Raw genomic sequence first — 25512 nt, 5'->3', positions numbered from 1 at the left:
GCCATCAGTGCAGGAGCCAGCATCTTATCCTGATGATCTTGACTGTAGCATCCTCCTAATCTGTGCCTTCTGCATCCTCAACAGCTGCAAGGGATAAGATTTTGCTTCGGCTCTTAAGCTGCAACACAGTCTTCATGAAAACCATCATTGGCGTGGAGAAAGAGTGCTGGTGATGTGGAAAGAAAGGACAGCACGGAGCCCTTTAAGCAAAGTCCTGTGCCTTTGTTATGCACTTCATCACTCCATACTGTTGGGCAACCATCTTTTGTGTTAAGCTGATCTCTTGCTAAAAGGGAGAAGTTGAGCTAATGGCTGTGGAAATTTCCCTTAATGTTCTGGAATCTCTCCTCAATCCTTTGGGAGGTGGGTACCATTCAGATAGAGGGAGGAACAAATACATAAATTTGAGCCCTTAAGAATTTATTGCAGAAAGAGGGAAAGAAAATGAGTTTTTAGCAGGACTTAGCTGGATTGGAAGGGACGCGGGTGGCGCTGTGGGCTAAAGCCTCAACGCCTAGGGCTTGCCGATCGAAAGGTCGGCGGTTCGAATCCCCGCGGCGGGGTGCGCTCCCGCTGTTCGGTCCCAGCGCCTGCCCACCTAGCAGTTCGAAAGCACCCCCGGGTGCAAGTAGATAAATAGGTACCGCTTACCAGCGGGAAGGTAAACGGCGTTCCGTGTGCGGCTCTGGCTCGCCAGAGCAGCGATGTCACGCTGGCCACGTGACCCGGAAGTGTCCCCGGACAGCGCTGGCCCCCGGCCAATAAATGTGAGATGGGCGCACAAACCCCACAGTCTGTCAAGACTGGCCCGTTCGGGCAGGGGTACCTTTACCTTTACCTTTAGCTGGATTGGAAGCAGCGGGTGGGGGTGGGGCGGTTGTTATCCTGTTGCTGTCTTGATTCTGTATATATAGCCTGAAGTCTGGTTGGAAAATGTTAATCACATCAGGGGCAGACTTCAGTAATCTTTTGTAATATGGCGCCCTGTGTGAGGGCAAAATTTGGTACCCCCAAATGGATCTTCTCAATTTTGCACTCCTCATCTTGGCACTCTGTGCAGGGCAACCACTGCCTTAAATCCGGTGCTGTTCACATGAACTTTGTAGATTTTTTCTTCGTATTATAGTCATAATTTTCTACCAGAGATACGTGTTGAATATGTCGCAAGAGTTGTCCAAATTGTCTAGTCTTAGCACCAAGCCTTTACATGTTGTGCAAGTTGCTCTCAGGGCTTCTGTATATAATATAATTCTATATATAATTGCATGAGGATTTGGGGGCGAAGTGCACACAATATAGCCCATTCACATCGGTTCTGCCCCCCCCCCCAGCAAAAGTCCTAACTCCGCCCCCAACAAAATTCCTGGCTTTGCCCATGATACATCCCATCACCTTCTTGGGCCTCAGACCTGGAAGCGGTGAAGATGGCTATGAATCAGCTCGTGTATTTCCTCCTTGCACTTGCACACTTGAGACTGACTGTTACCGAGAACATGTGACTGGATATGCAAGGCTCATCCCATGGGAGAGGGTGGGACGCCATTAGGTTCCCTGGTGTAGGATATAGACCCATCTGCCATTCTGATGGGAACCTCGGCCAGGAAAAGTATGGCAGGCCTGAGTTCCAACATGTCTCGAGATATCTGGAGGCTCTTCTTTGAGTGGCAGTGTCCTTGGCAGTCAAGCCACTCCACTCCTCTTGGCCGCTGCCCTTAGCATACTGCTGGCTGGAGCTGGTTGCCTTGGCAACTGGTGCTGGAGCACTGAATGTTCTGCTCTTCTGCTGCTGGCTCTGGTGGTGGCAGCTCTCTTGGCTGGACAGGTTGCGGTGCACCATCAAAATAAGAACAAATAAATTGAATCTGAGTTGAGTTCAAGGTGCTGATGCTTACCTTTAAAACACTATTTGGCTTGGGACCTGGGTACCTGAAAGATTATCTTCTCATGCGTCAACCTCCCTGTGCACTGAGATCATCTTTAAAGATCCTTCTCCAGATGCCCCCATCACTTGAGGTGAGGCAGGTGGCAGTGGGTGGCAAAATCTCCAATGTTGTAGAGCCCTCAACATCCCCTGGAATTTCAGAAAGTGTGAGATATTGGGGGGGGGGATGACAGCTGGAGCAGTGATGGCATAATACTGTGTGCCTGATCAAACACTCCTTAGAGAAGAGCTTTCCAAACTTTTCATGCTGGTGACACACTTTTTAGACACACATCATTTTGCGACACAGTAACTAAGTTTTACTAGGAAACTGGAGGTTAAATTAACCCCTTTCCACTCCCGGGAGGAGAGCGGGGAGTGTTCATCGACACACCTGCACACTGCAGCCAACACACCAAGGTGTCGCAACACACATTTTGAAAAGCTCTGCCTTAGAGTATATAATTGCACCTATCATGTGATGGTGGAGACACTTTGCTACCTCCATTGTATCCTCTAGTAGCTGTCTGGAAGAACTTTTCTAATAGCGTGAAGACTGCTAACATCCGTCCCAGTTTGTGAGGCTGTGGTTGCCTCAGAATTTCCTTCTGTTGCGGTGCTGATCTTTTTCATCCAGAAATTTAGGGGACAGATAAATGGCGCATTTTTTATTACACATATGACATGGTCTTGAATTATTTTAGGAATGCAATGAGATTTGCTAAGGCTTCCCATATCCTTGTTTACAAATACACACCAGGTCCCTCGGAGTCAGATGCAACATGCTTTGTTCTGAAACAGCCAGATGCTTTGAGAAAGCTAGTAATCATTTGTCAGGTGTGATGTTTGATTCCCTGGCATGTGTCTGACTTCAGTGCTAAATCTCTGTTACTGAAGTGAAACTACGTCCCTCAAAATGCTCTGAACCACTTAAGTCAAAAGATGAAACTATTACTTAGAGTTCCCTGTTTCTAGTATATTCCCTGCAAATCCATATCTTACAATTAAAGCACAATCATGGGGCCCCCCTCCCCAAATCCTGGGAACTGTAAGGTGTTAGGAATTGGAAGTCTGTGAGGGGAAACTTTGGTTTGGAGGGTGCCATGTGCTTTAAATGTGCATTGGTCTTCTTTAAATGTATGGTGTGGGTCCACCCTGACTCATCTTTCTCGTATCACCTACATTTCTACAGCTTTGAGAGCTGTCCTCTGATTCTTGGTGTGTTCCATGAAGTATATTTGCAAGCCCAAGTCTCTGACTATATCTCACATGCCAACTATGTTTCCAGCCTCCATTCGCATCTATATTAAAATAAATGATTTGTTGGTCTCTTGATGGGTGTGTTGACCCAGTGGCTAATGTGCAATACACTCTCCTTAAAAGGTAAAGGGACCCCTGACCATTAGGTCCAGTCGTGACCGACTCTGAGGTTGTAGTGCTCATCTTGCTTTATTGGCCAAGGGAGCCAGTGTACAGCTAATGTACAGCTCATGTGGCCAGCATGACTAAGCTGCTTTTAGCGAACCAGAGCAGCACACGGAAACACCATTTACCTTCCCGCCGGAGCGGTACCTATTTATCTACTTGCACTTTGGCGTGCTTTCAAACTGCTAGGTTGGCAGGAGCAGGAACTGAGCAACGGGAGCTCACCCCGTCACGGGGATTCAAACCACCAACCTTCTAATCGGCAAGTCCTAGGCTCTGTGGTTTAACCCACAGCGCCACCTGCATCCTTAGCCTTTGACAATTCCCTCCTGTCTCCTGAAATTAATGGAAGGACTTTTGTGGATTTTGCCATTTCATTGTTCATAATAAAATGCATCACGTACCAGCCAAGACTTACGTATGATCTTACAGGGTGTGTTGGGAGGCGTGGGGGTAGATTGTTTCGTATTCCTTCCTTTTTCCTCTGTCATTCCTTTTTCCCCGATGTCATGGGGGAGGGCAAGCGGTGGGCCAATTTTATTTTGCCTTCAAAATGGTGTCTTGGCACACCTCCTTCTATGTAAGCATCATCAGGGATAGTATTGGAAGTCAGCCTGAAGCATGGGGGCCGATCTCTCTTGCAGGAAAGCTGCCATCTCATTAAGGACTGTGATGCAGTGCCCAGCCACCTCTGATGCTTCACAGAGAAAATAGCCTGTATGGGCCCAGTCTATGTTAGCTTGCAGAGACAGAATCACAGAACTGTACAGCTGGAAGGGACCCTGAGGGTCATCTGGTCCACCCCTGCAGTGCAGGAATAAATGCAGGATGCAGATGAGGTTCCCTTGAGATGCTTTGTTAGGTTTGGATAAAGGTGACATTTCCCTCACAACATTCTGGGTGCCCAGCTTCCAAACATCTTCCTCGCCCTTCCCTTTCTCTAATCTTGCTATCATGATGCTTTCTAAATTGATAAGCTATTGAATTCATTCTCAGGGTCGTGGGCAAAAGATTCCTGTCTTGCAGGGGGTTGGACTAGATGACCCCTGGGGTCCCTTCCAATTCCATAATTTTATGATCCTATGAAGAGCTTTGTGAAATTTAGAACAGTCCCATTGTAACCCTCATAAAATTCACCAGCCTCTTCTCTGCCAGTGCTTAGGACTCATCTACACTTTGCTTGTTCCACTTATTCCTTCGCATGACCAGGGCCAGACTACACATCACACAGGAGATTCATCTAACAGGATCACTAATTGACCTATTTTTTAAATTTTAAAAATGATAATTTCCTCCTCTTGACATAACCCTTGCCCCCTGAAAGAAAATATCCCCTAAGGAGCTGCTTTTCCATCCAGTGGTGGAAAGGAACGAGTAGTGATTATTTGGGAAGACAGCCTACAAGATAAGGGTCTCTTACTCCTCAGACCCCAGGCTCCTGTGGCTGCAGTTCATTTTGTTAAAGGAGAGTGAGACTATTACACTTGACTTTTGCTCTATAAAAGCAAGTTTGGCCTTTTTGCAAGACAGGGATCCTACAGAGGAAGGGAATAATAATACAGAGCAGGGAAGCGACCCGCATAACGTACCCCCCCTAACCCAGTTGCTCCTCTTAGACATTTTTGTGTGTCCCAGTCTTCCCACAGCATCCATCTGGACAATTATCAGCATATGGAGGAGGAACCTTTCACGAGGAACCTTTCAAATACGGTGTCAGGAAGGAAGTGTGTCTCTTTTAAACTGCATTTCCCTGGGCTTCCTCACAGCCCAGGCTAATTACTCCCCCCCCCCAGGAAGAGCAGCAGTGGCCTTGTGTGAGAGGCAGCAGCAAACGGATGAAAGCCTGGCAGGAAGTGGGCAGCGGCAGGGTAGCCTTGAGTGCTGGGAGGAAAATCTTCAGGGCAGCCTTTAGTGCTGTAAGCCAGGCAAATTAAAGGAAACCTCCCATCTGGATTTGCACAAAGCTAATCCACAAAAGTCACAGGATAAAGACTGCTCAGTGCATGATGAGCACAGCTCCATTCCCAGCAGCACATACTTGCCACTTTACTAACTGTTTCTCGTGTGGCACTTATCCGAACCCTAGTAGGTCTGGCATTGAACCTCGCTGTTGATCTGCTGGGAGACCTTGGACTTCTCGCCTCCTCTCATTCTGCTCCCTGGTGCACCTTTTCACTCAGAAACCTCTGGAAGGAAGGAAGTGGAGGGTAAAAGCATTTCCTGTCTCATCTGCTTTGACTGCAGCAAGACCAAAACCAACCCCAGCCTCCATTCTTCTTCACAGAACTTGACTGTGTCACCTTGGCTACCACCACCACTGGTATTCTTTATGGATTCAGTGCTGTACAGAGTCCATTGCAGGGTAGTAGTGTAGCTAGGCCGGGGTGGGGTGGGGGCGCTCTGCGCTGGAATGGGGGACAAGCCTGTACGGCAGCATGGTGGCTGCTGTGCTTCAGGGCTTGGGGTTCTTGGCAGCAGGTGGCAATTGCTGGGCATTTCTGGCATCCCTGAAATCAACAAGTTTGATTTCCCAGAGAAAGCTCAACAACTAGTCTGCCCCAGGTGCCACCAGGGGTTGCCACTACGCCTCTGTTGCAGAGGTCTTCTTTCACCTGGAGCCTCTTTAAGTTCAGGGCACTTCTATTTAACTTTACATAGATATATAGGCTGGACTGATCAAGAGTTCAATTCTCAGTTTCTCTTGGATACAGCAGTCAGAGATGCTAGACCAAGCTTTCTCAACTTTGGGTTCCCATCATTCATGACTGCTGCTCCTGCTGGCCGTGGATGACAGGAGTGGTAGTCCAAAATCATCTGGGAACCCAAAGAGAGAAGGGCTGTGCTAGATTAACAAAGCTGTTGTTTTCACACATACTGTAAAATTGCTTTCTAGTCTAGCAGATCTCTTTGTTTGCTCAAATAAACTAAGTTTGAATCAGTAAAAGCTGATTAGAATAACCAGAGAAAGCTAGGAATGTCCCCTGACTGAATGTCCTAGAGATCCCAGAATTAGGAGATATATTTCATTTCTCTTGTTGTTTCTCTAATTTTATTTTTAATTCTTCATGGTTCCTCAAAGAACCAGTGTGAGAGCCAGTGTGGTGTAGTGGTTAAGAACGATAGACTCGTAATCTGGGGAACCGGGTTCGCTTCCCCGCTCCTCCACATGCAGCTGCTGGGTGACCTTGGGCCAGTCACACTTCTTTGAAGTCTCTCAGCCTCACTCACCTCACAGAGTGTTTGTTGCGGGGGAGGAAGGGAAAGGAGAATGTGAGCCGCTTTGAGACTCCTTCGGGTAGTGATAAAGCGGAATATCAAATCCAAACTCTTCTTCAAAGAACTATGGAAGATGGTGAGCATCTAAATCTGGCTAATGGAAGCCTTCAAGAATATTTCATTTCTCAAAGGTGGCCACTTTTGCATCACCAAAAAGAGGACAAGCATCATCAAATAGAGAACAAAAGAAGAGGCAGATTTTCATTTTGAAAAATGTGTGCTAATTTTTATGTATAGATGGGCACATACAAATGATGACTGTAAATTTATATAGGATTACAGTCCAGCTCACCACAGTGGGGAACACTTTGGCCAGGTGACCTATGTTTGCCTTGTCAGCCTGCTGCCCAGGTGGTGCTAACCACTGAACTTCAAGGCCCCTCCTGCTCTCCCCCTGCTTAGGGTTGCTTTTTCTTTGAAGCCAGACTTTGATTAGGCAGTCCTCCAAACAGAGAGCTGCAAAGTAGGAGGCCTGACAGCCACTATAGGAAGTCATTCTACTCCCTGCTGACCTGCTTCCAGCCTAACCAGAGGAAATGAAGAGTGGATGGATGTGTTCGGTTTTAATGATTGTGCTGAAGGTCAGGGAGCTGTCCATGAAAGGGACCCCAAGAAGACCTGCTAAGACATGGTGGAGCAAGACAAATATGAGAACTGGGAACTCTCTCATAACTATCAGGGATTGACAGGCATGCCATCTGATGCTAAATCTGAAGTTTTGTTTTCTATTTGATTTTTGAATTTGCATCCTTTTCACATACTTTCTTAACGTGCAATCCTACAAAAAGTATATTCTAGAGGCCTACAGCCACGTGTTGATAGTTTTTCTTTCACAGCCTAGACACACAATGCATTCTACCCTTCCTCTGGCTAATGGACCGCAGGAGGCTTGTCGAGAAACATGTTTTGTCTCATGAAGCCCCAAATGCATGAACCCAAACTAAGTGCCTTCAGCTAGAGTTGATCCTTACTGGATTTGAACCATCCAAAACTGGCATATTTTTTAAAAAAATCATCTGTACTGTGAGAAAGTTCACCCTAAATGCTTGTTGAAGGGCAGCTGTTACTATGCTTATATTTACATAAATTAACATTTTCAAATGAGACCATCAAATGGGGCAGATTAACCATAAAGCTTCTAGGGCAACAGTTTTCCTGCCCTGTTATTCTAATGGCCCCCACCAGGACGCCATTCTTTTAAATCAGATTATGTCTCTGCTGCAGAATCCAGCTTCTTATTATGTAAAGTGATAGCTCCACCTTGTTGGCATTTAAATAACAGCCCAGTCCTTTTGAGTGACAGCAGGGAAACAGCCACTGTGGTGTCTTACTGAGATGCAAGTTGCCACTAAAGAGGCTAGAAAAGAAGAACCAGATGGCCACCTGCATGGCCTTTGTATTGCAAATATATATGTGGGGACCTGTGGGGGTGGGGAGAGTGAGTACAGGCAGCAACCCTCCCAACTCTTCAGAGGATATGTAAGGTCTGCAGCTGGCTGGGAAGTCTGTTGTCTGGTAAGCGAGGAAGTAAGGAGTGCCAGAAACATCTGTATAAAGCCCATGCATGGCTGTTTTGGTTTTGATTCTTACCAAAAAAAAACCTCAACAAGTTGACACCTGCCTCAAGGTTCAATCAGCCTGTTTTCCATATTTTAAAATGGGAGTGCTTTACCTAAATATATACATGTAAAATCAGCTCCAGATAGCAAGACTACCTGGACCTTGATGGCTCCATTTGATCAGAAATACCGGTATCTCAAGACACCATGACCATCAGAAAGTCCCTGAGTAAAAGTGGAAAATGAGAAATATATTTATTTTATCAGAAAGGCTGGCACTCTACGTTTCCTCTCAAAATGTTGCTCAAAGCAGTTATCATTAGTTAACTAGTATAGTTAAAGGGAACCTTCATGTTCAATGGCAGTGTATCTCTGATTTCCAGAATGTGGGGGACAAAAAACAGAGGCTCGTACTGTCTTTAAGGTTGTCATATTTCAAAAAGTAAAAAGCAGGACACCCTGAAAGCTGTTGACCTTTTTTGTTTTTAGGAAACCACTGAAATTGTTTTAAGGAAACCCCCATAATTGATTTTTCAATTGACTTGCCTAAGATCCAGGAAAAAGCTCCACATTTTGGAAATTCCCCCTGGATGTCAATTCCGCCTTTAAAATGGCCTAACTGTCTCAGGCCATTGGTCTGCCAACTCTGACTGGCACCACTTCTCCAGTCAGTGGTCTTTCCTAACCCTGATTGGTATTCAATGAAGCTTTACGCAGAGCATGGACACAGCCAGGATTTTTGTTTGGGGTGCAGGACTTTTGTTGGGGGGGCAGAACTGACCCCCCCCCCGCCGCCCCTTGGCTATGCCCATGACCCAGAGTAGATCCATTGCAATTAGGTCAATTAATTTCAGTGAGTTTACTCTGAGTTAAAATTTCATTGAATGCCAGCTCTTTTCCCCTGGAGATATCAGGGGTTTAATTTGGGACATTCTGCATTACAACTGCGTGCTGCCTCTGAGTTCGTTCCCTCAAAAGACGGCTCTTTTCTCACTGCACTGATCCTGACCCAGACCAGAGATCCCATCAGCAGTAGTGGCCCTTGGGGACTCAAATTTCAGTGACGCTTGTGCAATGCCCAAATTTGGCCTTCTGCCTCTCGCGCTCCATTCTAAAGCATAGTTGTGGCATCACTTGTGGCACCCCTGAGGCTGAACCGATTGCACGCCCCTAAATCCTCTTCTGCCTCTAGCCCACAACACGGTGGCAGGTTTCCAGGCTCTCTCAGCCCTTTTGCATCTTTTAATTCGCAATGCTTGGACTTGAATCTGGGACGCAAAGCATGTATTCTACTGCTTGCAATCATGTCTAAAGTGTAAGTATATACCGTACATTAATTCATCTCTTGCTCCCCTCTTCACATGCAGATTACATATGAATCAGTTTGTCATGCTACTCTGGCAAATATCCTTTGACAACCTCAGTTATGGACTCTCAAAGCAAATGTAAAGCAGTTTGTTGTTTTTTTACAAAGTCAATGCCACAAAGTGCGTATTAGGTCCAACAAAAGAGACCAATATTATTGATCACAAATATAAGGAAGGGGTTGGAATGAACAACCCCTAAGAGGAGTTGTGGGCATAGGAGGCCTTTAATATATGGATATCACAAACCATTATAAATCCTTACTTTCACCCGCTGCCCTTTTCCGAAGAGAGCCGTTTTTCCTGACTGTGCAGAAGGCTTCCTTTGATGAGTTTGGGACTTGAGTTGGCAATTTATGTATATGCTACATTCTACCTCTGACACTTGGATAACTGCAGGGTGCATGTTGAAGAATCAAGGTTTTCATGCATCCCACGTAATCAAGAATATTAATGAGGAGAGGGGAAATGGCTTCTTCCTAGAAGCCACTGGGCTTATCAGGAATTTGTGCCAGTCACACTTTTTCTCTCCGCATGATCATAACGGAAGAGTCTGGGAGCAAAGCAGGAGCCCTGAGGATGTTGGAGCATCTGCTGCAGCCCTCGTGAGCAGATGAGGAAGCCAGAGGGAAGTGGGCAGGCAAAGGGGGGGGAGGGGGAGGGACACGGCAGCCCTCGTCCTCCATGACAACAGCAGTTCCTGAGAAACACTTGGCTCCTCTGTGCCAAGTGATGGGCAGTGTTATCTTGAGCAGGAATTATCTTGAGGAATTGTTTCTCTTTCCCCTTCATGTTATTCAGGCACTGGCTCCCATGGGCTGCCCCCTACAAAAGAGCAGCAAAAGCAACAACAATCCAGAAATACTTAACACTCTGGAAACGCTAAACAGGAATTATACAGAGCCTTTAAACTCAATCAAAGAAAACTCAACCAGACTCAAAGCATAAGTTAGCCTGGTTTGGAATTTGCCATTTGGGGCTGCAAGACCATGCAAGGGGAGCCACCCCTCAAACAGCTGACCGTCTATTCTGTTTTAACACTTAGAAGATTCAGGTCATAGTTAGAAAATCCAGGGGAAATGGGCATATGCATGTCTAAGTAAACTGATGAAAAAAACCATAAGTCACAGTAAAAGAAAATTAAATATGAAACTGCAACCTGGGCTGAGTAGTAGTTCAGATATTCTAGGGAGGAAAATTGCTCCTTTTTACCAGCCATTTGAAGTCACATCATGGATGCAGCTTGATCTGTATCATTTTCCGCCGGAGACCCGTCATTGAGCAACTTTGCATGAGCTCTTGTTATGTGTCAGTGCTTTAGAGCAGTGTTTCCCAAACTTTTTTGGGCAACGGCACACCTGTTTAATGAAAAAAATCTCGCGGCACACCACCATTACAGCCCTGTGACGTCAGCGCGCAGCGTCACGCCGGGAGGGACGCACGAAAGTGAAAGTTTTTTCCCTCCCCCTTGCCGGGGAACCTCCAAGCTTTGGGGGTGGGAGGAGGCAGCAGAGCGAGGGACTGAGGGACGGCGGCAACTGAGGCGGCGGCGGCTGTTGTGGTGGTGGCGGCGATAGCGGGCGGAGGAGGGGGCGGCGGCGGGGCTTGAGGAGCCGTCGCCGGGAGTTGCTGCTGCTGTTGTTGCTGCTGCTGCCCGGACATGCCGGCCTCCTCCTCCTCCGCTGTCTCGTGCTCCTCCCTTTTGCACGCGCTGCCCCGCCGCTCGGCACCACCACCGCGGAGCCGCCCCCGGCTCGATGCGGATCCTCACCGCCGCCGCCTCTCACCGCCCGACTCGCCCGCCTCCCTCCCACAGCACACCAGCCAACGTCTCACGGCACATTAGTGTGCCGCGGAACACCGGTTGGGAAACACTGCTTTAGAGTGTTGGGGAAGCAAGATGGCACCTGCTGACCAGGCCTGCCACATGTGCCTGTCCCAGGCTGTCAGGTGTCCATGTGGTGGATGTAACATTTGCAAAGATCATGCGTATGGAAAGCCCAATGCAGCAGGGAGATCTGCAGACAGGAGGGGAAGTAATTAAATCCATGTTAATTAGAATGAATCCTCTTGCTGCTTGTTGAACTGAGTAAGCTGCAGCCTTAGTGCCTTTCTCTAAGCAGACAGGACAACATTTAATTTTTATGATTGTAGGGAAGACTCCTTTGCATACAAGAAAAAACCAGGTATCGTCATGTCACAGGTTTGCTGCTCATTGGGAACATTTCCTTGCCCCTTTAACCAGTGCCTAATGCCTTTACTTCTTCTCTGAGTGGTGGAAGCAGCCAGGAGATTATGATTCATTTCATTTGTATACCAGTTTATATTTTTAAGGAAAAAATCTCAAAGCGGTTTACAACCTACATTAAAACATCAAATAAAACCATCCAGAATGTTCTGTTTCCTTTGGAGGAGATGGCAGTGGCAGCTTTTGAGAGTTGCTAATCTGTTTCTTTTTTGAATTATGGTGCTGGAGGAGACTCTTGAGAGTCCCATGGACTGCAAGAAGATCAAACCTCTCCATTCTGAAGGAAATCAGCCCTGAGTGCTCACTGGAAGGACAGATCCTGAAGCTGAGGCTCCAATACTTTGGCCATATCATGAGAAGAGATGACTCCCTGGAAAAGACCCTGATGTTGGCAAAGATGGAGGGCACAAGGAGAAGGGGACGACAGAGGACGAGATGGTTGGATAGTGTTCTCGAAGCTACCAGCATGAGTCTCACCATACTGCGGGAGACAGTGGAAGACAGGGGTGCCTGGCGTGCTCTGGTCCAGGGGGTCACAAAGAGTCGGACACGACTAAATGACTAAACAACGAGCTCCTCTTGTTGCCCTGCCTCATTTTCAACTAGCCTGGGACAGCTGTACAAACGGCTTGGTAACAAGGAAGGTAACAACTTTTGTTCATCTGAAGAAACATTGTCCATACTGCCCTTCCCTTTTGTCTTAACAACCTCTCTCATGAGATAGGACAAGAGGACCACTTTTCTTTTGCCCCAGAATGCAATTAGAGGCAAGAAGAAGACTTGGAACAAATGAATTGCTGCAAAAATACATATAAATGGAGTGGCAGTGTTGATGTCATTTGAAGTTTAAAAATTGTGGGCCAGATTCAACTAAGTCTGAGTTGCTAATCTACAGCACTTTCATGTTGTCTTTTCTGATCGTTATTTCTCATCCAGCTATCAAAAAACCTTCTGATTAAGGTATAAAGACCCCAAACTACTACTACCAGCTAAGTGTGATATGAAAGTCTTGTGACATACTAATGACAAACTGGTTTATTGTGAAATGAGATTTTATGAATAGACAAGTGCACTCTTTGTCACTGAAGTTTTAGGACATAGTCTCCACTCCACAAAAACATACATTGCAATAAATCAGTTATTCATTAAGGGGGCTACAGAACTGCTTGTTTTTGTTGCAATAGGCTAACATGGCTGTTCCTCATGGAAATAAGTCAGAATTATAGTTGTATTGAGTTCTATATATCTTCTTATAGAACTTGTAGTACTTTCATCTTGCCTTTGTTTTATTCACGTGTTGGTAAAATGACAGATTTAATACTATATATTATATAGGGTTGCCCTTGAATGCAGTTTAGAAGCTTCCACTGGCGAGAATGCAGCCACTCAGGTATGTGTTAAAGGAAACCTGTTACACCTCTCTACTGGCTTTTTCTCTGCGTCCAGGTACAATTCAGTTGGTTCATGATGTTAGTGATGACCTATGAAACCCTAAATGTACTGGATCAATGTCTTCACTGCCCATAGTTTTCCAGTCTCTTCTCTTCTCTTCCATGTAATTATGAAGAACAAATTGCTTTACTATGTCAAATAATAAAAAAGAAACAAGTAGTATCCCAAGAGCCACAGGTCCAGATGTTGTGGGTGCCACCTTAAATCATCGTCAGCCAACATGGGCAATGGTCAGGAATGATGGAAGCTGTAGTTTATAACATCTGGGGGTGGACATCAAAGGACATCTGGAGGTGCCACAGCGACTGTGTTGAGGTCACTCCACTTTTAAAGACAATAATCAGGGAAGAGAGAGTGTGGGAGGGTCTAAGGCAGGGGGTTAAGAAAGTAGAGTTCATTTTAATTTCTCCCTGTCAGAAACAAGCACAAAGGGGGCTGTTTGGGAAGGAATAACCTTCTGATTCAAGGGATGTTGCCAATGCAGCTTCCCAAGCCCAAAGTGCTGGACGCAGCTCTTCCTTTATTGCACGGCTTGGAAGTCTTCCCAGTGATTTGTGGCTTTGCGCTCATCTGTCCCCATTGCACTTATTTTTGCAAAGGCTATCACTTTCACTTGCAGCTTCCTCTGGGACCCAAAGGTAGGAGTGCTTGAAATCAACATGGCTACAACTACATCTGGACAAGATGCTTGCAGCTGTATGGCCTACTACATGCTCTCTCAAACCATCTCACCCTGGCTGGTTTGTGCCCGCAGTAGAAGGTTGACTGGGTGAATCCAGGGTGTAGCGAACGGCAGTGGTGTAGCCACTTCTGAAGAAAACATCCTGGAACCAAAGTTTATGTACTGCATGCTCACAATACACTCCCCCCCCTTTTTTTTTAGTAAGGTGACTGAGAGTTTGGTGGCAATTCAGCTGCATACACTCTTCAATGAAATTGATGATCTTGACCCATTTCAGTTTGGGGACAGAAACAACCTTTACTGTCCTGAAGGATGATCTTCAGGAGAGGGACAGGGAGATTGTGACCCTGTTGAGGTTCAGACCATATTTTGCACTCTCCTCATTAAAAGGTTCTTTAATTCCTCCTCACTTTCTGCCATCAAGGTTGTGTCATCTGCATATCTGAGGTTGTTGATATTTCTTCCGGTGATCTTAATTCCGGCTTGGGATTCATCCAGCCCAGCCTTTCGTATGATGAATTCTGCATATAAGTTAAATAAGCAGGGAGACAATATACAGCCTTGCCGTACTCCTTTCCCAATTTTGAACCAATCAGTTGTTCCATTTCCAGTTCTAACTGTAGCTTCTTGTCCCACATAGAGATTTCTCAGGAGACAGATGAGGTGATCAGGCACTCCCATTTCTTTAAGAACTTGCCATAGTTTGCTGTGGTCGACACAGTCAAAGGCTTTTGCATAGTCAAAGAAGCAGAAGTATATGTTTTTCTGGAACTCTAGCTTTCTCCATAATCCAGCACGTTTGCAATTTGGTCTCTGGTTCTTCTGCCCCTTTGAAATCCAGCTTGCACTTCTGGGAGTTCTCGGTCCACATACTGCTTGAGCCTGCCTTGTAGAATTTTAAGCATAAGCTTGCTAGCGTGCGGTAGTTGGAGCATTCTGGTGATGTCCATGTGTAGAGTCGTCTCTTGTGTTGTTGGGAAAGTGTGTTTGTGATGACCAGCTTGTTCTCTTGACAGAACTCTATTAACCTTTGCCCTGCTTCATTTTGAACTCCAAGGCCAAACTTGCCAGTTGTTCCTTTTATCTCTTGGTTCCCTACTTTAGCATTCCAATCCCCTATAATGAGAAGAACATCCTTCTTTGGTGTCATTTCCAAAAGGTGCTGTAAGTCTTAATAGAATTGATCAATTTCAGTTTCCTCGGCACCAGCAGTTGGTGCATAAAATTGGATTATTGTGATATTAAAAGGACTGCCTTGGATTCATATCGAGATCATTCTATCATTTTTGAGACTGCATCCCAGTAAAGATGTTTCCACTTTTTGAATCAGTTGTGGATTAGGACATGTTTGCAGTTTTGTGTTTTCTTCTGGATCCTTCCTTGGTCTAGATATTTAGTTGGTAACTACAGTATCCCATGCATTTGGTGAGAACTGCATGTAAACATGAAGGATTTGTTCCAAATGCATTTTATTTCAAGCACCTGGACGTCCTTGCCACCCATGTCTCTGCTTAGGGGGTAGCTGTGACCAGGAGCACCTTCTTGATTGTGCACCTTCTTTAGCAGCTTCTTTAGCCTTGCCCCCTGCCATTCAGGCCATGGTAACTTTTGAGGTGGACACGAGTCTGCCCTTGAAGACTATTTGGTGCAGAATCTTACCACTTGCTTTTTGGTTGAGGTGGACATCGGGAGGACTATGCCTTGGTGCAGTGACTCTGCTGAACCAGGTAACAGGCAACAATGTGTTGTGAGAGACGCAAGCATGGCAAGCAGGCTCTGTGTCAACACCAGGCCCAGTCTGCAGGAATAGCACAACCCACCAGTTGTAGCAACTGTGCATGTAGGTTTCATTCCTCTCACCCCACTCTTTCCCAGAGCTGCAGAATGAAATAAGGCACTTTATTCATAGCTGTCAACTTACAGATTTGAAAATAAGGGACCATCAGCCTTGAAAATAAGGGATCAGCAGCCAAAATGAGGGATTTTGGTCAACCAGCAGCCAAACAAAGCCTCAAGTGGTGATTCCCATAGCGCAGTAATACGACAATGGGGATGCAGCAAGGAAAACCACCGTCACCTCTCCGCTGGGAAGCGCTGAGCAAAGGCGAGTCCCCAGGCAATTAGGCCAATTTGATCGGCACAAGGCATGCAAGCTCCACCCCCCAGTCATTCTTAGACTCCTTATTGAGTGAGCAATGCAGCCATGCAACACAATTGGAGCCTCCCTCCTCCCTGGCCGGCGGGGGGGGGGGAGAGGACCTGCTTCCTTTGAATCCTGGGAAATTTAAGGGACATCATCAATAAGGGACAGCAGCGGGACATGGCGCTGGGATAAGGGACTTTCCTGCCAAATAAGGGACGGTTGACAGCTATGACTTAATTTTGCCATTAAACTAGTAGTAATACATTCATGATGCTGTGTACTCAAAGAGTGTGCTGGCTGGATGTGAGGAGCAGAAGTGGATAGCCTCTGCGAGGAGAAATCCCTTCCCCAATATGGCAAATTTTTACTCTCTTGGCTAGGCCAGTTTGAGCTGTTTGAGAAAGATAAGAGCACCCATGAAAATCGGCTTGGCTTTGGAATGTCACCTCTGGAATTGTCAACAATTGAGCACATATTGCATTTCATCCCTGAATTGCTGAGAGTACATTACACTTCCAGGGACTATGGGGAAATAGCCATTGCTCCCATCTTGGCAAGCCACTAGTAGGGACATGGCATATTTTTTTTGTTACAGTAGAAGATACTGTCTGATTTCCATGGATTATGCAGCAAAAGATTCACTCTGCACCTTCCATACAAATGCCAGCACTTGTGACATCTTTATGATTTCTTGTCTCCATGAGTTTATTGCTCTGTGTAGCACAGCAAAACTGGCCCTGGGACTTGCTTGCAGAATCCCATAGCCAACCTCTCTTTCAAGCAGGAACTGAACGCTTTGTTGCAGGGATTCCTCAAGTGCTTGAGTCAAGTAAAGTCCCTAAGTAAGCGTCATAGCCATAGAACACCAAATACATTTGTGATTTTAGTGGGGCTTGTATGGATGTCTTGTCATTTCAGAATCCCAGCTGCCAGAGGGCTTGCTGGACAGACTGCGTAGGCATTAAGTTACATTAATCAATGAATTAACTAAATGGCAGCCATGCCTGTCAATCATTCCAGAGCCTACGTAAATAATAACAAAGCAGCAACAGCAATAAGCCCCCAGTTGAACACCCAGCCCTGCTGTTGATTCTCCCAAGATGAAAGGGAGAAGCATCAAGCGCCACTTTTTTTGCCAGGGATGTTAACTCTCCCTTAACATGCATCCAGGTTTTGAGTAGTGACTAGAGGCTGCAGCTCAATGTTACAGCTGCTGCTTTTCATCCAGAAAGTCCTAGGTTCATTCTTCTAGGGCAGAGCTTCCCAAACTTATTTGGCCCCTTTTCCAATTTTTTTTTACTTTGCACCCCCTGGAAATCTACCTTCTTTAAGTGAACAAACAGAAAGATGCTGTGACAAATTTGCGTTCTTTTATGTATCTCTGTTTCTACCTACATCCTACAACATAATAAAGAAAATGTTGTTGCAAATATGACACCTTGAAGCTTGGAATTTTAAACTTATTTATTAAAATCAACCATAGTAACATTTGCATTACACACAGGGTTCACCCAAGCCCAGGAAAACCCCTTGCCTCCAGCAGGACCACTGGATCCAGCGGAGGCCTTGTCGTTGTCCTGCTGCAGTGCCCAACCTGGCAGTCAACGTCATTATACAACAGAGGAATGTGTATGAACGGGTTTTCGAAATTTTATTCTCTTCTCTTCTTTATGCTTCCCCCGCCCCCTTATTTTTATTCAACACCCCCCAACTGAACCTGAGGCTACTGCTGCCCCTCTAGATCATTCCAGAGCCCCTCAGGGGGCAGTAGCGCCCACTATGGGAAAGTCTGATCTAAGGTTGCCAGTTAAAAGATTCAGGTAGCCTGTGTCGTGAGAGGCCTCTGCCTGAGTCCCTGGAGCAGTTAGATGAGCAAATAGTCTGAACTGGTGTAAAGCAGGTTTCCAGTGTGGTAAGCATCGGACAAGAATTTAAACACAAATTTAAATGATGATGATAGCAAATTGAAACATGCTCTTGGGCCGAATTTGCATTACTTGAGTGTGTAGGCCCAGCACAGGAAGGAAGTGGGGGTATAAACTGTGTCAGCACTGACTTCTGAGTAGGAAACATTTCCCACATAATTGTTTAGCAGAGAACACCACGAGCATTGCCAGCAAATATATTTTGTAAAGATTTATACACTGCTCTTCATTACAGATTCCATGAAATATTGCTGAGAAGTCAGCAATTTCTATCTACGACAAGTGCTCAATGCAATTTGGAATTCCTTTCCAGCATCACTTTGTAGAGTTTTTAAGGGGAGGATTCATTTTCAGGATGGTGTGGGTATAGAATGGGTAACTGAATTTTAGTCTGCTTTGGAAACCCAAAACGTTGCATTACAAGCATTCCAAAAAAGCTGTGGCAACGTCTGTGAAGGCATCACAGAAAAGCAAATGTTCTCTCTGTGGCATGAAAAGCTGCTCACACCACTGTAGTTTATCTGCTATTAAAACAGAAATCTGTGGGTCGAGGTTTGGCCACCCAGCTGCCTCTCTAATGCCACCAGCCACATTCTACCATCATCTTATTCAGAGGCTGCAGTGTTATCTTGCCTATTCTAAACAGTTGCAGGTCTAGGATTACGGAGATGTCTGCTTGACCATTGTGTCTGAAAGCTGTGTGCTGTGGTTTTCCCGATTATAGAACATCTCTCTCATCCGCAGCGTTCCAGGATGTCCATTGTGTGATCAGAAACGGTGCTTATTTTCTAAGACATTGCAAGACCTCTAAGAGAGTACCTATTCCTTTAAAGTTGATCCTGATCAACTCTGTACCTAACAGAGATGTGCATTTCTGTGGTAAAAAAACACAAACTACATGCACTAAAAATACATGCACTTAAGGCACTACAAATTCTGTGTCAAGAAAATGAGAATTCTGAAAGCTGCATGCCTTTGCTTCGTAACATATTCTGTCTTTTGCTAATCCTGGCACCAGCAGACCCCAGGAAGCAACAGACTTCCAAAAATTCACCACATATTTCTGCTGCCCCCCCCCCGCCGATCTTTGTGGCTTTAAGTCCACATTTTGTTTTTGAGGTACAGTACTTCCACAGGATGGTGGGATGCCCAGTTGAGTCAAACGAAGTGGTTTGTGGCAAGCAGGGTTGGGAGGAACCTAGTCCATGCTCACCTGGAATTCGGTTTTCCTTGTATTTGCTTATTTTGTGTTGCTAGTTGTAAATTACAACTTGTTTCTCTAAGACCATGAAGCAAGAGGAAAGTGCAAGAGGTGCTATAGCTCAATATGGCGTATTCTTGGTGGTCCTGGGATACAGAATTTGCCTTCTTCCATCCTTATGTTTCCAAATCAATTTATACTTTCGATTTCCTTGAATTGCATGAATTCACAATATATTTGCAGCAACTGAATGGCAATATCGGAACAAGTTTGCTTCCTTGGTGTAGTCACTTAAGAAATAAAATAAACCCTCTCTTAAGCATTCGCCTACTATTTTTATTGACAAAAGTGTTTTATGTTAATGAGATTGTCTTGCCTTATGCAAAACAGAGGTAAGCCCAAGATATCAAGGAACTCAGTGACAGCAGCTATGCGAGAAAGACTATTTCCAAATCCTGCTCCTTGTTTGCAGTAACTGACAGCCCTAAATAAACCAATATTTAATTTCTTCTGGGCTGCATCCAGTTGTGTGTCTTTGTTGACAAAAAAATTTTTTGTCCTCTGCACACCCCTTCCCATCTTCTCTGGAGAGGTGAGGGAGGGAGAGAGAGAGACACTTTGGAAAAGCATGGGAGGTGCCCTGGTGAGCTGTGGGAGAAAGGGGAATTCAGTGAAAGTGAATGGAAGCCTCCAAAGGATCAGTGAGTTTTCCATATAGGGAGGGAAACAATTGTGTATAACCCCCTGAAGCTGGGGTAGCCAACACTTCAGATGTTGTAGACTATAGTTCCCATCAGACCCCCCCCCAAACATGGCTAAAGATGATGGAAGTTCCATTGACTTTCACCATCCTTGACCACTGGCCAAGGTGGCTGGAGCTGATGGGACTGTAGTCCAACAACATCTGAAGGGCACAGTGTTGGCTACCTCTGCTCTAGAGCCACTTGCAGCTCGTTTGCTTAAGGCAAAAACGATTCGGTGGCCTATGACAGATAATATCCCTATAAATTTGGAAACATGAATGCTACAGTGGTGCCTCACAAGACGAAAAGAATCCGTTCTGTGATTCTCTTCGTCTAGCGGTTTTTTCGTCTTGTGAAGCAAGCCCATTGAAGGATTAGCAGATTAGCGCTATTAGCGGCTTATCTGCTGATCGGATCAGCTGATAAGTGGCTTAGCGGCTTAGAAAAAGGGGGGAGGGGAAAAAACCAGCACGAACTCGCAAGACATTGTCGTCTTGCGAAGCAAGCCCATAGGGAAATTCGTTTTGCGAAGCACCTCCAAAACGGAAAACTCTTTCATCTAGCGAGTTTTCCGTCTTGCAAGGCATTCGTCTTGCGGGGCACCACTGTATGTTGATTTCTAATTGTTCTGAAAATTGATGACCTTTCGACTTAATCAGATGTTTGTTTGGGTTGATAAATAAACCCAGATCCCATACCCATATATTTGCAGAACGTGTTCAGCTGGCTAGTAATACAATGCTGCTTGCAAAGGGAAAGGTCTCATTGTTTCATTTCTTGGGGGGGGTTATTTAAAAAGAAAACATGAACAAACAAGAACCCTTGGTGTGATCTCTAATGTCATTACTTCTCAGAGCACACCCAATAAAATCAATGGATCTGCTCTCCATATGACTTGGGAGATCATACTATCATGCCTGCCTGGAAGTAAATCCTACTGCATTCAAGGGAGTTTACTCCCAGCAAGATGAGCACCGCAACCTCAGAGTCGGTCATGACTGGACCTAATGGTCAGGGGTCCCGTTACCTTTTAAGTAAGGTTAGAGTTGCAGCCTTAAAAATAACCAGCTGCCTTAATTTAAACCACCTGAATGGCAAACACTTGAAAATACTGTGTGTGTGGAGGATACCCAACATACCTAAAAGAGGCCATTTTTGTTTTGCCTTAGTATTGCCCCCCATGGCAATCAAAACATAAACAAAGCCCCCCTGCATGCAACCAAAAGAGACAGAATAATGGAAATGTAAACCATGACACAAAACATGCTTTCATTTTTATTCACAAAACAGCCTGAATCGCTAGAACATTACAAACAGCCTTTCAGTTAGTGATGGTCAGAAAGCAGGGAAACAAGGGCTTTGAACAGAAGAAAAAGACTCATATATGTTTCCAACAGGGGTTCTGCAATAGCTTTATATCTGAATTCCAGTAATGTTTTTCTAAAAGAGAATAATTGCAGTTAATTCCAGGTTTATTCTAGTGAGCAGTTCTTCTTGGTCTAAACTTAATTATTATTTTGCTTTGCTTTAAAAACTTGCCAGTTTTGCAGTACATTTCCACTTTTTCATACCAAACATTTTGCTGATTAAACCTTAATCTTATGTGTATGTTAGGGAAAGGGAAACTACCTTATTTTAAACATATTCTCATTTATAAACATGAAGTTGAGCGATTCTAGAAACTAGCCACACTATTTTTCTTTAATGATGGAAATTAATCAAACAAAAATATGAATGAATAAACAGCTGTGCTAATTACAGTAGTGCTTATTAGTAACTAGATTTAAAAGGTTACTGTAAATTTACATTCTCTACACAAAAACCGCATCTTCCACACATAAACAACATCAACACCAAAACACAGGAAAATAAATTGATTGTCCATACTCTATAATGTCTTGTTACTTTATGGATTCTTTTAAAAAAATTATTTGAAAAGCAGTTAAATGTTTGTTTTTTACTAGTACTCGAAGATGTTAAACAAATGCCAAAAAAATTATAAAAACAGGAATGAAATCTGCGAGAAAAATTTTTTGGTTCTAAAGGAGACAGAGGCGCATCCATTCATTTCCGCCCAAAAAAGGCCTTGCCTGAGACAACACAAGCAAGCAGTGACATTGCACTGGATGACAGAGCTTTGGGATTCTTGTTCCTACTGAAACCACCGGAATGCAGCGCCTGTAGGAAGCATCACTTTCTGCAGAGACAGAAGAGAACAGAACAGGGACACATGATGAGCAGGGAGGAGGAGAACAAGCCCTGGGCAGAGTCAGCAGCTTTGCGCCTTTTAAGGAAAGTCCAGAACATTACACCACACACAATGCCCTGCCATTCAGCTCCAGTGTGGCTGTTCTTCAACGCCAACCTTACACCATTACATATTTGTAATTTCAATTACGGTGTCCTCCCCTCCCAAATCTATTTTTCCAACTTTCTGCTCCTGCAAAAGACATATTTACAACTTCACATCTTCTCTATTTGCAATTCTTCATGGTACCCAGTAGTCTCTTGTGAAACCTTTTGGCCCTTTGGCCAAGTGCTTTTGCTGTATACAGCCTAAAGAAGCGGCAAACTGCTCTTTTCATACTTTCAAATGGTACTTTTTGGCAGGGAGTGGGGAGAGAGTGGTCTGAAGTCTCTTCCTCATGTCATGCAGAGTCCACCAAGAATAAACTACGATTCCCTACTGACCATTCCAATAGCACAGCAAATGCATATTGTGATGAAGGGACTCGTGGCTGGCAGTTAAATGCTCAGGAGATACTTGTGCATGTTTATTGTGCTTGTTATGTTGTCAGTCCCATGCATACATATCCTTACCCCTATTAACAGAGAGCTTCAGGGATGCACATTAATCTCCCCCAAGGTGGGGCAATAAAGAGTTGCAACTTCACAATCTGGAAGGAAGAGTGGTATAACAGGACTACCTATCTTTTAAAATTGACTTCACCATGCTGTGGCGTGCAACCTTTCTTGCTACTGTAAGCAAGCCAGGAGAAAGAAAGAAAGAAAGAAAGAAAGAAAGAAAGAAAGAAAGAAAGAAAGAAAGAAAGAAAGAAAGAAAGAAAGAAAGAAATTTCTTGAACAAAGCTAACAGGAGAATGGGGTCTGCTGGAATGAAAAGCTTTACTCATTTAATTACCAAAGCCTCCAGGAATGTGCTTGGTTGCTGTTGTTGAGGTTTGGTTTCATTGGTTACTCAAGACGCATCTCAAAAATGGGGCGGGGAGGGAGGAGGCATTATCTGTGGCTGTTTCACAATGGTAGAATTCCTTCTCTCTGGCCAAAGCATGAGTATCTTCCAGGAGCACTGTAATATTTTCTGTTATTGAGATATTTACCTTCACGCCATTTGGCATGTTATTTTGATGTGTCCATTTTATGTCTCTGGGTATAAAACTATGGAGGCTAGAGCTATACAGAAACTTTGATAGGCTAGGAATGGCATTGTGTGGGAAGAAGCGCTCCTTCCCAATGCAAGGCTGGCAACACAATTTAGTATTTTATTGGCTCGCTTGTTTTTCAGACACAAAGGAGGGGAAAGCCGAGGAAATTGCCACCAACCTGTCCAGCCATGTGATGAGAACTTTAAAAAGCCATAATATAAAGGGACTCTTTGTTGACTTTTTAAACACAGTACCATTTCATCCATGACTGATGGCGAAGGGAAGGATTTATCCATCCCTCTGCTTCAGGTCTTCTTAATATTGCTGGCTGGAAGATTAGGTAGTCCTTCAGTGTCCTCTGACTAAAAAGGTCGTATAGACTAGGCAGTAGAACTCAGAATATGTCTTAGTCCAGAGCGACTTGCAATAAAATAACTTATCATACAAAAATGCTAAAGAAAATACCAACTGGGCTTCCCTTCCCTTTTAATCATCGCCATCTTGCTTTTCTACTTTATAAAAAACACTATCTTTTGAAATACTAAAGACAGAGGAATGAATGAAATACCACTTCCAAAACCGATACATAGTTTTGGAAGTGGCACTTTATTCATTCCTCTGTCTTTATTATTTCAAAAGATAGCAACTGTTTTAGTAACACCTTTAAAATATGTGTTTTATGAATGTTCTTGAAGTGGTAAAAGATACCACTTGCACATGCCCTTAATGGAGTATCCGGGAATTGCCACTTGGAGCGGTGGGCACTGACTTTATGTGTCATTTCAAAGAATAAAAAATGATGGAGGCAGGCAGGGCAAGTGTAGTGGAAATGGTCTGAACAAGCTTTTGCTGTCCTGAAAAGAAGTGTAGCAAATGTGCCAATGAAAACATTTCTGCCACACATTATGTTTGTCTCTGTCCTGAAAGACTGCCAAAGCAACAGGGAATCAATCACTGATCCATGCAATAAAACATGCAGATATTTCATAACAGCTAGCTTGGGCCTGATAAACTTGTGGCCTGGTCTTATGCATCTGTACTTTGAAGTCATTTCTGCTGAATTCATCTGGGACCAAACTCCTAAGTAAACATGTTCTGGGTCACAGCCTAAACCTATTATCTATAGCGTAACATTCCTCTTAGGAAACCGATTGCCCAAAAGGCAACATTTTGGTTGCACTTATTAAAGGTGCCCCTCATCAGAGAAACACAAGTGATATTTATGAATGATTCTGATTCCGAATCAACAGCTTTGCCCCACAATGGTTGCTACTCGAATCCTGCAAGTTGTTGGCATTTAGCAGCTAATGAACCTGAAGGGACAGAAAAGGATGCTTATTTCTCACTAAGGTGAGCCATTATGGAGCATTTCCTGCTGTGAGGAGCTCTTAGGTTCAGTTTGCTGTTGGAACACAACTCTTTGACAATGAGCCAGGTTTCCTGTGCCTGTCAGGGTTAGCCTGACCTGTCACTGAAACACACACACACACACACACAGAGAGAGAGAGAGAGAGAGAGAGAGAGAGAGAGAGAGAGAGAGAGTGTACTGGGAAATAATCACTTTTTAACCTTCACAGGCTTGCCTCACAAATTTGGAGAGTCCATGAGAAAACAGCAAAGCAGGTCTTGGAGAAGGCAATTTCTGAAAGGATATTTAAAATGATCTGGAGCAGGTCCTCTGCTATTGTTCTGTTTGTCCTGAGTGTTCCAGATGCAGCACATCTGACTTCCCGTTCCGCTGTTCCGGATGTCAGATGCAAATGGGCTGGGCAGCTGTTCCCATGTCTACTGGCAGAGCAGGGCTGGTTTCCTTCTTGCTGCCCATGAGCCTGGGCCTAAACCGCCCTTGCATATTAATACGGGGGGGGGGGGGAGCCTCAGTTGGAGAGCTGTGGAAATCGGAACAATCACCAAAGCCCAAGTCTCCAGGATTAGAAAAGGAGGCAGGAGGAACAGGTGGGGGGGGGGTACCTGCCAGGCTTCTTCAGCATGAATACAGATGCAAATGCCAAATTTAACTCACAGGGCAGAACACTTTTAATCTTTTTGCATTGTGCTAGCTAAACCACTAAGCCTTGGGCTTGCTGATTGGAAGGTCAGAGGTTCGAATCCCCGCGACAGGGTGAGCTCCCGTTGCTCGGTCCCTGCTCCTGCCAACCTAGCAGTTTGAAAGCACACAAAAAAATG

At 44.8% G+C, this 25512-nt stretch overlaps 1 protein-coding gene across 4 annotated transcripts in view; it reads right to left on the bottom strand.

Annotated features, from left to right (window-relative positions):
• Positions 1 to 21191: 21191 nt before the first annotated feature.
• CXXC5 (CXXC finger protein 5) overlaps positions 21192 to 25512 on the bottom strand; it is a 63613-nt gene continuing 59292 nt past the window's right edge. For all 4 annotated transcript variants that reach the window (XM_082234657.1, XM_082234659.1, XM_082234658.1 and 1 more), the window contains one exon: positions 21192 to 22136. In XM_082234657.1, coding sequence (XP_082090783.1) covers positions 22092 to 22136 — 45 coding nt within the window. In that variant the 3' untranslated portion in view covers positions 21192 to 22091. The remainder of the gene's footprint in view (positions 22137 to 25512) is intronic.

Source organism: Podarcis vaucheri (assembly GCF_965113315.1).
Source record: "Podarcis vaucheri genome assembly, chromosome: 8".
NCBI classification, from domain to species: Eukaryota; Metazoa; Chordata; class Lepidosauria; order Squamata; family Lacertidae; genus Podarcis; species Podarcis vaucheri.
The sequence above is the reverse complement of the archived record's forward strand: the minus strand, read 5'-3'. Positions and strand labels throughout refer to the sequence as shown.